The 12494-nt window shown below is 44.9% G+C and overlaps 2 protein-coding genes across 2 annotated transcripts in view; both read left to right on the top strand.

Annotated features, from left to right (window-relative positions):
• Positions 1–385, top strand: part of LOC144129938 (uncharacterized) — a 16181-nt gene extending 15796 nt beyond the window's left edge. Inside the window, exon 10 of the mRNA XM_077663994.1 lies at positions 348–385. Within this exon, the coding sequence (XP_077520120.1) occupies positions 348–385 (38 nt within the window). The remainder of the gene's footprint in view (positions 1–347) is intronic.
• On the top strand, positions 359–12494 carry LOC144130497 (solute carrier family 13 member 4-like). Its single transcript, XM_077664412.1, has 9 exons — positions 359–381; positions 1279–1398; positions 2706–2828; positions 3651–3728; positions 5706–5816; positions 6691–6871; positions 8333–8491; positions 10664–10801; positions 12171–12494. The coding sequence occupies exons 3-9, from the start codon at positions 2776–2778 to the stop codon at positions 12357–12359; spliced, it is 909 nt and encodes a 302-aa protein (XP_077520538.1). The 5' UTR covers positions 359–381; positions 1279–1398; positions 2706–2775; the 3' UTR covers positions 12360–12494.

Below are 12494 nucleotides of genomic sequence, written 5' to 3'. Positions count from 1 at the left end.
CATTATATATCTGGTTCGCTCGGGCCGGGTGTTAATTCTCACAAGCTGCCATCAGGGCATCTAAGAGATTTCTTCATCTTGGCCGCTTTTGCATTCTAAGTGCTAGAAGGATACGTGAAGTGGCAAGAATGCATGAAGCATAATTTTTTTTGTCAGAAACTACCTGCATTAAACTAACCATCAACTTAACTGCCGTGCTCTAACTCTGTGCATCCCTTTGTGCTCAACTCGTCGAAAGAGCGAGTGCAGTGAGCCTGATTTAAGCTTTGCATGCGTATTCTGCGTGGCATGTTTTCTGATGCTATCGTCTAAAACGTTTTTCTCTCGTGTCTCGATTGCTGTTACAGGCGAACTGGAGGCCATTATCCTGGAAGAAAAAGAGTAAGTTCTCTTCCATCACTCTTCCTCGGTTTCCACTTCAAACTCGGTGCCCAGGCAATAATTACACGCTATAATTTCTTTGGCCAGCATGATAAAGCCTTCGAGTCACTGTTTCGTTTTTTTTTTCTCTCATTCTTGGTGCCTTTACTGCTGCGTCTCGTGTTCTTTTCAGTAACACAGGCACGTTATGAATAGTTACGTTGTTACAGCCGTCCACAAACTTGTCAAGAGAATTTGAGAGGGTTGCTCCAAATGCTGCAGTAACATATGTTGGGCCTCTGGGTTCGCAAGAGTATTTTTGTTGTTGTTGTTGTTGTTGTTGTTGTTGTTGTTGTTGTTGTTGTTGTTGTTGTTGTTGTTGTTGTTGTTGTTGTTGTTGTTGTTGTTGTTGTTGTTGTTGTTGTTGTTGTCGTTGTTGTTGTTGTTGTTGTTGTTGTTGTTGTTGTTGTTGTTGTTGTTGTTGTTGTTGTTGTTGTTGTTGTTGTTGTTGTTGTTGTTGTTGTTGTTGTTGTTGTTGTTGTTGTTGTTGTTGTTGTTCCAAGGCCTTACTGCTTCGTTCGCTCTGCGCTCCAACCGCAGCAGGTAGCGCAGTTTTTAGCAGCAAGCAATACCGGTGACACGCACACAAAATTTTGCCATGATGCATGGAGGTCTGCGCCTTTCGCTTAAAAAACACCCCTGGCTGCGAGCGGAACGCGCAGCGGTTGACGACTCGTAAGGACGGCAAATAAGCACTCCGTACGCGCTCAGAAGCGAGCTATCGCACTGTCTAAGGGAAAAGCTATTGTTGTCGCTGAGGCAGTGCGGAGCATGGTTGCGCTACGTTTACGCTATGTTTGCACTACGGAGCATGCATAGATAACACGCAAACGAGGGATGTCTATCTTTGTCTTTCAGGAAAGCGAAAGTTCTGAGGACCGCCGTGCTTCTAGCTTTGACGTACGGAGCAAGCTTCGGAACAACAGCCGCGTACGGGGCATCCAACGCTAAGGACCTCCTCAAGAAGTACTTGATAAAGTACGTCTTGGAACGTACGGAATGTGCAGTCTCAAAAGTCATCTGTCTACGAGCGCCCGTCGTGTTTTCTTCAAACTAATTTTGCTATACCCATAGGAGCTTTCTACCTACAGTCTTGCTCGGCTTTGCTGGCATAGTAGAAAAACTAGCTTTAAAACGAACGAAATAAATAGAGAATGGATAGTCCCCGATTGTTTCTTACGCACAGTGCAACGCGAGGGCTATGCCAACGCTGAACTTGTCATTGTTAGCTTACTGTGATTGTTAGCTTGTTTGTTATCGTATTTTGTGTTTAAGGTCTCTTAATACCTGGTGTTGCTGGAGTCATTTTCTGGTGCGTGCGCGCTGTATTGAATTATTGGGTACTATTGCACATTGTATTGCATGCGCATTATTTTTCGTAATGCAACTTTGCTGCAGCGCTTATGCTTCGGGTCACATCGGCTGGGGCTTCACTCTTCTTAACTTTCCTCAATATTTATACAATTATTTATTACCAAGTTTTTCTGTGTTCACAAGCGGTATAAATAATTCGCTTGTCTTGCGCGAACAAGTCTTAAATCAGTTCAATTCCTTCATCTATACCGGGTGTGCCATTGACGCACCCATACAAAGCCTATTTTAACCATTTCGAGCCGAAATGAATTGAAGTTTCCTGATTGATTTCGGCCCCGCAAAAGCTCTCCACTCTGTTCAGAACGAGAGTCTTAGGTATACATGCAATTCTAGCGTCCTTGAACCTGGCAGTAAGCCCCATATGGAAGTTTCTTAATAATAAGCTATTAATTTTCTAGTCCAAACGTATTATTTTAGTACCTAATCTTACGCATTTCAGCTAATCTATAACAGAAAGGAACTACGGAGATACTTTGTAGCATTGTGAATACTTGTGTTCACTTTATATCATTGTTATTATTATTATTTGGTGTGTTGCTTATTTCGGTGTCCTACTTGTGTTTGCTTCGTTGTTTTGAAAGTGTGTAATCTTTAGTTGTCTGTTTATTTTATTTCTTTTTCTCTGTTCAGCTAGGGATTTCATGACTTTTTGTACTATATCATTGACTCTTTCTATGCTTTATATTTTTACCATTTGACTGTTATAATATGCATTATAGTTACTGATGGTTTCAAATTAATTGTCGCATGCTGTACGGTTTGCCTTGTATTGGTTTCCTAGACCTCGTCAAGCTGCGTTAGCAACTTTTATCCAGGAAACCACCCAGAAATGTCTGGTGAATAAGTTTAATTGAATTGAATTGATATCTCTTGCCGTCTCACCCCCATGCGTTGTTTTCTTTTCCTTTAAGGAACATCGATTTGCCAGATGTCAGCCTCAACTACTCCACATGGCTGCTGGTGCACGTTCCATTCTGCTTGATGCTCATGATAATCGCCGCAATGATCATCAATTTCGTCCACACCAGGGACTAGTGAGTGGCCGCCCACTTTGCGAAAAAAAAAGAGAAGCTAGCAATCTCTGTGAAAGCCGTCGAGGTTTTTAAATACAATAGCACAGACTGCAAATATCAGCATCCTGAGTGAGTGCGGCCGAACTCCCGATAAATCATTTCGCTGTGAGCGCCGTAAATTCCTTGACAGGGGTGTTAACTGAGAATAATGTCATTGTGTTTAAAAGCAAAGCAAAATACTGCATTCCGTCTCTTGACGCATAGTCATTTCACCTAGTAGCCTTCCGATAAACCGCCTGATGTATACAGTCGTGAGAAATGTGTGTGGAAATTAGTTTAAGTATTCATTTACTGATTCCTCCGGAATTTTGTGACAAGCACGTTTTTTTCTTCCTCGCTAGTTTTTCTCTACCCGTATAATATCCTAAAGTAATTCTCAATTTTAGGTGAGAAATAACATTGAATTTCGCCGTTTTGACCTGAAAGTTTGTTTCCTTTTATATTTCTCACGAGTGTAAGCCTGTTCACGAGTGTAACGAGTTCAGCCCATTGCTCTAAACGAGGCGTCAAACTTGCTGCATAACAAGCGCATATAATAATAACAAAAAATATTCATCCGATATGAGAAGTCTTTGGTGTGTAATGCTTCTGCCACACAACACAGGTGGGCACGGTGGTGTAGATTTACGCACTCCTAAAAAACTCGCTCGACCGAACTTACGGTTAACTCGCCGATAACTGACTGAGCTGGTCCGAATCCTACCCAGCTCAAGTTTTTCGGGATTACAATTTGTTAAGATTTTGCGAAATGAATATTTTTCAATTCATCTTTCTCTCCGACAGTGACATCCCCGAGATAAATGAAGCTCCGCCCAGCGACGTCGTTATCCGAGACCGTCTTCACATCATGGGACGTATGAGGTACGCAGAAACGACACGTGCACACGTGCTAGACTGAGCTGAAACGCGCAGCCCACCCTCACAATTTTTTAGACAGTCTATAGGCTGTCCATAGACTTTTGTCTATAAAGTCTGTAGACTCACTATAGACAAGTCCTTCAGAACAATCTACAGGCAACACAAATCCTATAGACAGTCATAGACAATCGGTAGATTTATGGCCATACACTTATAGTAGATTTTTGTCTATAGAAAACCTATAGACTATGAATAGACAAAACTAAATATCTATAGGAAAGCAATAGAGCCTATATAAGAAGTCTAGAGACTGTCTATAGACCGTTTTTGTAAGGGCAGTCGCATTTTCGCGACACACGTAAGATTACATCTACACTTCAGCTTTCTCTAATCAGGGACCTAATTACGGAACGATCACAATCTCAAAACAGTCACAAAATGGTCACAATGAGGGGGGGGGGGGGGGGGAATGGGGATAATGGAGTCGTTTGTGGCACGTTTGTGATTTTATTGTACCTTAATTCGGCCCCCGTATAGTTCGTGTTTTAATAAGAACTTGGCTATGTTGGAAACTGCTGCTCCTGTTCTCCGATGTTGTCCCCAAAATACGAGTAGGAGCTTAAATAAGCAGCGCACTATAAACACTGCTGCCGTACTGTACTCATGGACAACTTAAAGTGGGATATTCACCTACGTCACAACGTCCGGCATTCTGTTTTCTTAAAACCGTTGGGCGGGTTCAACCTCCTCAGTACTAGCGGCTGCTATGACGGGCTGGTCGCAGTAAGGACTATGCCGTGCCTGGGCTTGCTGTTTTCGTTAAAGGGACACTTAGGGCAACTCCACCCAATTCCGGTTCTTAATTAAAATAATTTATCGCTCTTACTTGCCGACGTTGATATTTGTCGACAGCAAAAAAAGGCCGTTATTGCTGAGCAAATTGGACTAAAGATTTTGCCGCCACAAGATCGTGCTGTCAAAATCGAAAAGGAATCCGTGATCACCGTTTGAAAGAGAATGAAGAGAGAAGAGCATAGCCTCAGGGATCCTCGTAAAACATTCTCGACTGACTACAGTTTGCTTGACAAAGCGGCCGCTGGCGACGAAACGGGTATTTCATTTTGTTATCCCCTTTTATAGTAAGTGAAACTTCCATTTTGGGAGCGGAACTTGTTTCTTTTACATTTCAACGTGGTAATCAATCGATACACAACTTAGTCGCCAGTGTCTCAAACCATACCATACCATACCATACTATACTGCACAAATAACATACGATATCATACCAAACTTTGTGTTGTGTGCTATCATTTGCATCACTCCCTGACGTCAAAGAGGCGAAATGTTAAAATCATGACCTTTTTGAAAATGGTTCGAAATGCATTGGAGTGAATAGAAGAAAATGATCTCCTTAACGCCTTCAGGTCGTGAAGTGGCCACACTAATTGTCTGATTGTCGTTATAGTGACAGCGGCAATCCTGCCCCCTTTGAAAAACAAAAAAACTTGGCGCTGCGAGAGTGGGTTTGCGAAGCAAAAAAGTGCTTCGAAAGAAGTAGCCCCACGACCCCTATAAAAGAGGGGCCGCCTTGCCCTGTTCCCGTCCCTAGTAGCTTTTTCCACCTTCGAGCGAGCCAAAGCTTATTTGTCCATTCTCGGAGATCATTTCCTATTACAATTGGTTTTAAGCCTGTTATACATCAGTGGTGCGGATCAGGCAATATTTTTATTATTAGCTTTAAAGCCTCAATTAATTCTGTCTAACTCTTGCCTTTTATTTGATTCAAGTGTGCTTTTACGAATGAATTTCTTTCTGTAGCAAACGCGGAGATTAATAGCCCGCTTCTGACACGTGCCCTGTATTTAAAGACCACTGAACTCAACGTTCAGCGGCCCTAAATTACAAAGCTCATATGTTTCCTGCATCTGTGCCTAATGTAATTGTTGATAAGGTAAAGTAATAATCGACGCTCCTGTCCAGCTACGGCGAATACATCGTTGCTTTCCTGGTGGGAGCTGCCTTGATTCTGCTGGCATTACGGGAGCCCATATTCATGGAGAACGGATGGGGACACATTCTCGGTATAGAAAGGTGAGCTACGGTAGAGTTCCGTTGTTTAAATTTGAGGCGGATTCCTCAGTTAAATACGAAAGTCTACAAGTGCTATGGAAAGGCAATACAGTGCCATACATTACAAATCAAATCATTACTTTTTTTGTTTGTGGTGAGCTGCCCCATGAAACATTTTCCTATGCTCCACAAGACCTTTCAAGAGCACTGAGTGTGATGTTGGCGCATCATTTTTATTTTTAAGTTTAAAACCGTTCACATGTGTTTAAACAACCTTTTCTCTCGTTAATTTTTACAAAGTTTTCACCCCTGTCGGGCATTGTGACGTGAGCCAGTACGTAACTACGTGTTATCTGGTCCTGTTACTTTTTATCCGGAGTAACTTATAAAATTATTAACCCCCGTCGCCTCTCGACAAGTTCGCTTGTCGATGGTCGCGAGTATGTTTCGCTTTAAGGCCCCGTACATGGAGAGTGAGCGCTTGACAAGGGTCATGGCTTTGTTTCTCTGAGCTATTTGCGCAAACTAAAGTGGACGGGCCAAGATGCCAATAATAATTAATCTAAATTCCCTTGACTTCCTTGTCTACCGAGTAGCTGGTGCCAGCATGGTACACACTAACAGGCATTCAGTCAAATATAAACAAAGCACCCGCCGTGGTGGCTCAGTGGTTATGGCGCTCGGCTGCTGACCCGAAAGACGCGGGTTCGATCCCGGCCGCGGCGGTCGAATTTCAATGGAGGTGAAATTCTAGAAGCCCGTGAGCTGCGCCCCAGGTGGTCGAAATTTCCGGAGCCCTTCACTACGGCGTCCCTCATAGCCTGATTCGCTTTGGGACGTTAAACCTACTAAATCAAATCAAATATAAACAAAGAGGTGTTGGCGTTGTGCGTAGCGAGGTGACGGACGCGTCGGTGGGCATCGTGATCGGCATGCTCGCGTTCCTCTTCCCGGCGGACATCCTCCCTGAGTCGCACCAGACGCAGATCATCGAGTGGGCCGACATGCTCAAGCGGCTGCCCTGGGGCGTCATCTTCATCCTGGGGAGCGCCTCCACCATCACGACCGCCATGGAGGTCCGTCTGCTACTCAGCTGCTGCTCCGATCCGGAGGCTACTGCACGGGCAGGCATACCCGACAATATTGGGCAAAATCGTTTTGAACGGGAAAGAGTCTATGAACGCATTTTTTTCATATATTGGAAGGTTTCCCTACAACAATTAATATATCCGGCCGTCTAAATGCCTGCATTTTTTTTGCTATTAAAGTTTTTGTGATCGTCAAAAGCGTTTGCCCTTGGTTTTATATATACGGCAGCCTTCACTGCTCCATGCGAGCGATGAAAACACTTTTAAAAGAAACATTTCGCTACATTTGAAAAGAATGGACCTTATAGTACCTTACAGTACCTTACAGTACCTTACATAAAGGTACCTTACTATTTTATAATATTCAAAATTTTTGTCCAAGAATGTTGGGCATGGCTACTCGCGGAGCGCCTTCACTGTCACGCGACCCTTCACATCTCTTGCTGGCTCTCAAACCTCTTTTCGTCCTTCCTTTCGCTGGGAGAGAGAGGAAATCGTGCGCATTCCCAAGCGCCACAGCGCTTCATCCGAGGTGCCAGCTTTGTCCTAAACGCACATAAAAATGCGCTCCTTGGCACTGCCACAATCATTACTGGTGCCTATTGCTGCTGCAAAACAACAAACTCGCCATGAGTTCCGAACTTAACCTTGCGCCCCTTACAACTCTTCCCACAAGACATCAGCATGCACGTTCGTTAACTTCGTATCAAGCTAAAATTAATGCCTTTAAGTATTATTTTTACCCGCGTACTATTGAGGAATAGAACAAGCTGCCTTCTGATGTAATCATTTTCATTGATTCCATTGGCAAATTGTTGGCGTCTACCTCATATTCGTCTTTCGTATTTATCTATGTGTTTCCTTGTAAGATCTGAACATGCCTCATCGTATTTTTCTTGTTACTTATGCTTCGCGCCATGATTTCATATTCTTATGCTGTATTCATTTCGCCCCTCCTGGTAGGGCCCACTAAGGGCCTGCAGTATTTTTTAAATAAAAAAATAAATACTAAAGCTGACGAGAAATCGTGGCCACAGGGAATTTCAAAATAAATAAACGGCGGCACATTAAGTGTGGAAAGAGACTTGCATTAATTAAAAAAAGAATTTGAGCATAATTACGACATTCTGCGTAATATCAACAGGACGGCATGGACATGGCGCCGACATTAAATGCCCAGAGCAGGTAACCGTTGGTCTCTCACGAGTAACTGATTAGATACTAAGAAAAGAAAAACGCAACAGTAGCTAGCATGGACTCGAATAGTGTGGCTTGGAAGAGTACCGGTGCAAGGTTCCCCCTGCTTTGGAAAAAAAGAGCTAGCTGGAAGTTAATGACGCAGACATTTGCCCTGCAGTTATCTTTAACCAGCTATAATAGGATTGTGATGGAGACATCACAACCCTTAAACATTGGGTTGAGATCGCGCACCTCTCTTGGTTCTTGCAGCACAACGGTGTCTTCAGGATGCTGGAAGAGAGGCTGCTCCGCCTCTCGGTGCCGCCGTTTTACCAGCAGTACTTGTCTATGCTGGCCATGGGCTGCGTTGGGGAGCTCACCACCTTCAAGAGCCGGCTGGTGAACTTCTCCAGGATAGGACACAAGCTCGTGAGTTGGCCACGTCTAAGCAGCGGTGTCTTTTCGCGAGGTAGAGGATTTTTAATAGTGGAGATCAAGTGCCGAGTGTACAGGTTCGATGAGCAGAAATGCGAATGAGGCTAACTGCTGCTGAACCTTCTCCGTGCCATGCCAGCAGAGGCTATGCCAGCAGAGCTATGATATGACATGCCAGCAGAGGCTATCAAAAGTGCAGATCTTTGAGGCTGAGCCGGACCGCGGCGGTAGCGTTTCGATGGAGGCGAAACTCAAAAGGCGCCCGTGTGTTGTGCGATGTCAGAGCACGTTAAGGATCCCCAGGTGGTCGAAATTATTTTGGAGTCTTCCACTACGGCACCTATTCCTTTCTTCTTTCACTCCCTTCTTTATCCCTTCCCTTACGGCGCGGTTCAGGTGTCCAACGATATACGAGACAGATACTGCGCTATTTCCTTTCCTCAAAAAACAATTTTCATTTAATTTCGTTTTTAACGGTCACAAACATTGTGTAGCCTCTCAACCCGTTCGCAATATTTTATCCACTCTGTTTCTGCTTAGCTGCTTTCATATCGTGCTATACTGAGAGCAATCGACATTAGTCAGCAACGTGTTGCTGATAGCACAAGGCTTCATATTATGAAACTGCGATAGGGCAGTAACTTTTTTATGCTCAATAAAGTGCATGGAGGACTTGACGAAGCTGGAATTTCATCGATCAGTATCTCTCACTGCAACAAGCAATTCATGAGAATACCACAATAGGGGGCTATGCGCAGGAGTATCTACGTAGACATCAGCGGCTACATTGAGTGCGGTCGTGGGATTTTGATGACAAAATTGTACAGTATATGTAGCTAACCCCGTAGACGACAATGTGCACACGTTCTTGTATGCGCGGACGGAAGTTGCGACGAAGAAACATGTGCAAGCTACTAATGTGCAGGTGCAGACAGAAGCAAAGTACGCTACGCCTTCGCGTTGCCTAATGATATTCCGGATGTAAGACGTCTATACTACGGTAGTGGTTGCCGGTGCGGCTTCTTTTGGAAGCGCAGTACGTCTCGGTTTCTGCTAGGACAGGCTTGATGACACTTACAACCGAATAGCTTGGTCCGTTTACTTATGTCCACACCGCAACAATTAGCCTGGCCCTAATGCAGTTTTGTTACGATCCTGGCCAAGATTAGCCCGCCTCTTGCTGGCGCACAGTCTTTAAAGACTTACACTTATTATAAACTAGTTCATTAGCTCCAACATCTCAGTACAGATGTTGGCCTTCGCTATCGTACACTCAAAACGAACGATCCAAGATTGCAAGCCACATCACACAAGCCGGCAAATCTGGGCATGTTTAGTCTACTTTAGACTGACGCTGCGATAGCATCATTGAATGCTTCATAGCGGCAGCTTTCACAGTCGCGAGTAAAAAAAAAGTTAGCGCAAGTGACCGATGACAGACTGGGCAGAAAAAAAAAGTTTAAAAAGGTAGAAATTCGTTGCCGGCAGTGGCCTTCTGTTGAACCTCCCGTAGACTGATGATTGGGCAAGGCCTGCCATTCTCGTGATTGGTGTTTTCGTGAACCACAGAGCATCGAGAGATTACTTCGCGCCAGTGATTCACTGTCACTTGTGCGAATCTTTCTTGCCCGAAACTACACCAAATGTATTCCTTCACATATTCGGTGCTGGGTTAAGTACAAAGCAAAAAATATGCTTAGTGCTTTGTCACCGCTGACCTGGAAACTGCCTTCGGAAGTTAGACCTCTGCATGAGCAAACAGCTTCCAGGGCTTTGTTGTGAAACGGTTAGTTGCTCGACGCTGGCCAAGTACGCCCCACAAGCTCACCCGTAAATCGCGCAAGCTAAGTGGTTTTTTTTTTCACGAGTGCACGGCACAGTCTAGGAGTACAAAGCGCTGTACAGAACGCTAAATTCACTTTAAATGCTAGGCTTCGACGGTCTTAAAACTCGCGCATTAGTGGAGGTAAGTGGCGTCCCCAGACCAGAGCATTTCTATTGGCTGGAAGGAAGTGACGCCGTCCTACCAGAAATGACGTCACTTCCAGTCAAGGCATCAACGCCTGCTAATGCGAGAGCATTAGCAGGTACTCGCATTATCGTGTTAGCAAAACATAATGAAAATGGGTGTCCCGGTGAATTTTAGTGAATATGTGTGCACCGCAGTCCCGGAAGCTGAGGCGAGCCCCGCACTTCTTCCTGCTTCCGGTGAACGTGATATGCCAGCTGAGCCTGATCCTGCCTTCGGCGAGCCCCAACAACGCCATGGCCTTCGAGATGGGCAGCATGACATCGCTGCAAATGGTGAGAGTGCACTCAAATAGAGGCTACACGACAGGACCTTAGAGTCGAGCAGTTTTACGCCGAACGGGATCAGTTGACTGATGAAGTGTTTCATCTGGTTAATACTTGTAGCACGTGCAGGCAGAAGCAGCTGTAAGGGGTTCCAAAAATGGCCCAGACAGCTCTGTTCATTCTTTGCCAAACGACAGCGTTGTCAGCATTAGAAAACGAAAACAATAATAAATCAAGGCCCGACAATTTCTCTGCTCTAACTTTTCGCAAACGTTTCCACGCCTGGCAAAAAATAAACTCCAGGTTGGGGGGGACGCTTCTATTCCTTACAAAATCGGCGGTTTCCTGGTTGCGCCAGGTTTCGGTCGATGTATAACCATTCTACATAAGTTATAGCGAAGCGAGGACCGCGTCACCATGACTGCTGTAGTAACGCTAGCCTAGAGGGAGTAACAAGCATTTTTACTACGCAGTGCTGAGACTGCCCGTACATAGTCCGTTCCAATAAATCTGTGGTCGCCTTTTGAACGGCTGGTACTCTGGGCTGCCATGTAAAACTTGGCTGTATAATTGACGGCAGAGCAAGTAATGCTGGAAGGAACTGGAATGGGTCAAGGCAAGTGAGATGACAAAACACATCAGGGTGTTAGTATTCCTGTGCAACGTCACGTGTTTGCACCATTAGTGTTTGCTAACCTGTTATTCGCTCCAAGTGCCCTTGGCCGCTGGATCCACGGAATCTGATGTCAGTAACACAGGGGACGAATGCGTGGCGAAAGGCAACACCAATCTATAACGCACGCTGTTTCATCAGCTCGCCGTAACCAAAGCGACTCAGTGTCTCAGAAAAGTACAAAGCGCTTTCCTTACGCAGTTTTGTAGCCCTGTTTCGACGTCAGCTATGACAGGCTACAGAAGCTGGGTTAGCTATGCTTCACGAAGGCCCTTGATAACAAGTAGTACTTGAAAAACATTTTTTTTTTTCACCGGCTATTTCTACACTGAAATGAATCTAAGGTCTGACGAAATCTCGTCTGCTCGGGTAGTAACTCATTTCAACAGAAAAAAAGGCATACGCCGACCAAAGGTTTTCGTCAAAACAGATGATTCGGCTTCCATACGGAAGCCGAAACGTCTGTTTTGACAAAAACCTTTGGTCGGCCTTTTTTTCTGTTGAAATGAGTTACTATTTCTACACTGTCTACACTGCGAATTTATGCACATAATAACGCTTTTATTACCATCTGAAACCTGCCCGGCGTCTTTTTTTTCGTGGAGGCAACTCAGGGCTTGGAAGGTTCTAAGGGCTCGCAACAAACCATAACCTATGTTGACTGCGTCCGATCTTTCAGCGTTGCATGGTGGCTGTGCTGTGCAGATAGTGCCCGGCTTCATCACCAAAGCGCTGACGATCATGCTGTACATGGTACTGGTAAACTACACGGTCACACCAGTGGACAAGTCCGAACTGCAGGCGACCACCACCATGAACCTGACCGCTGGGCTCGAAGACGGTCCTGGCTTAGCTGACGTCGCCATAGAGGTCGCTCAGGTCGCGTTCGACTGACAGCAACCACTAGGGGTTTATTAGCCTCTGCGCATGCTTGTGAAAGGATTCACTCAGTGCGTAGTTTCACGTAGTTGTTTATTTCAGTGTGGGACGATCAGATTTGCTCTACTGCTGTGTTTCATGCCTTTACCC

Source organism: Amblyomma americanum, chromosome 4 (assembly GCF_052857255.1).
Source record: "Amblyomma americanum isolate KBUSLIRL-KWMA chromosome 4, ASM5285725v1, whole genome shotgun sequence".
Lineage (NCBI taxonomy): Eukaryota > Metazoa > Arthropoda > Arachnida > Ixodida > Ixodidae > Amblyomma > Amblyomma americanum.
The sequence above is the reverse complement of the archived record's forward strand: the minus strand, read 5'-3'. Positions and strand labels throughout refer to the sequence as shown.

Coding starts and splice junctions, on each gene's coding strand:
- LOC144130497 (XM_077664412.1), top strand. CDS start 2,776: ATGCTCATGATAATCGCCGCAATGATCATCAATTTCGTCCACACCAGG. Junction 6,872..8,332: donor CCATCACGACCGCCATGGAG/GTCCGTCTGCTA, acceptor TGGTTCTTGCAG/CACAACGGTGTCTTCAGGAT. Junction 10,802..12,170: donor GCATGACATCGCTGCAAATG/GTGAGAGTGCAC, acceptor TGTGCTGTGCAG/ATAGTGCCCGGCTTCATCAC.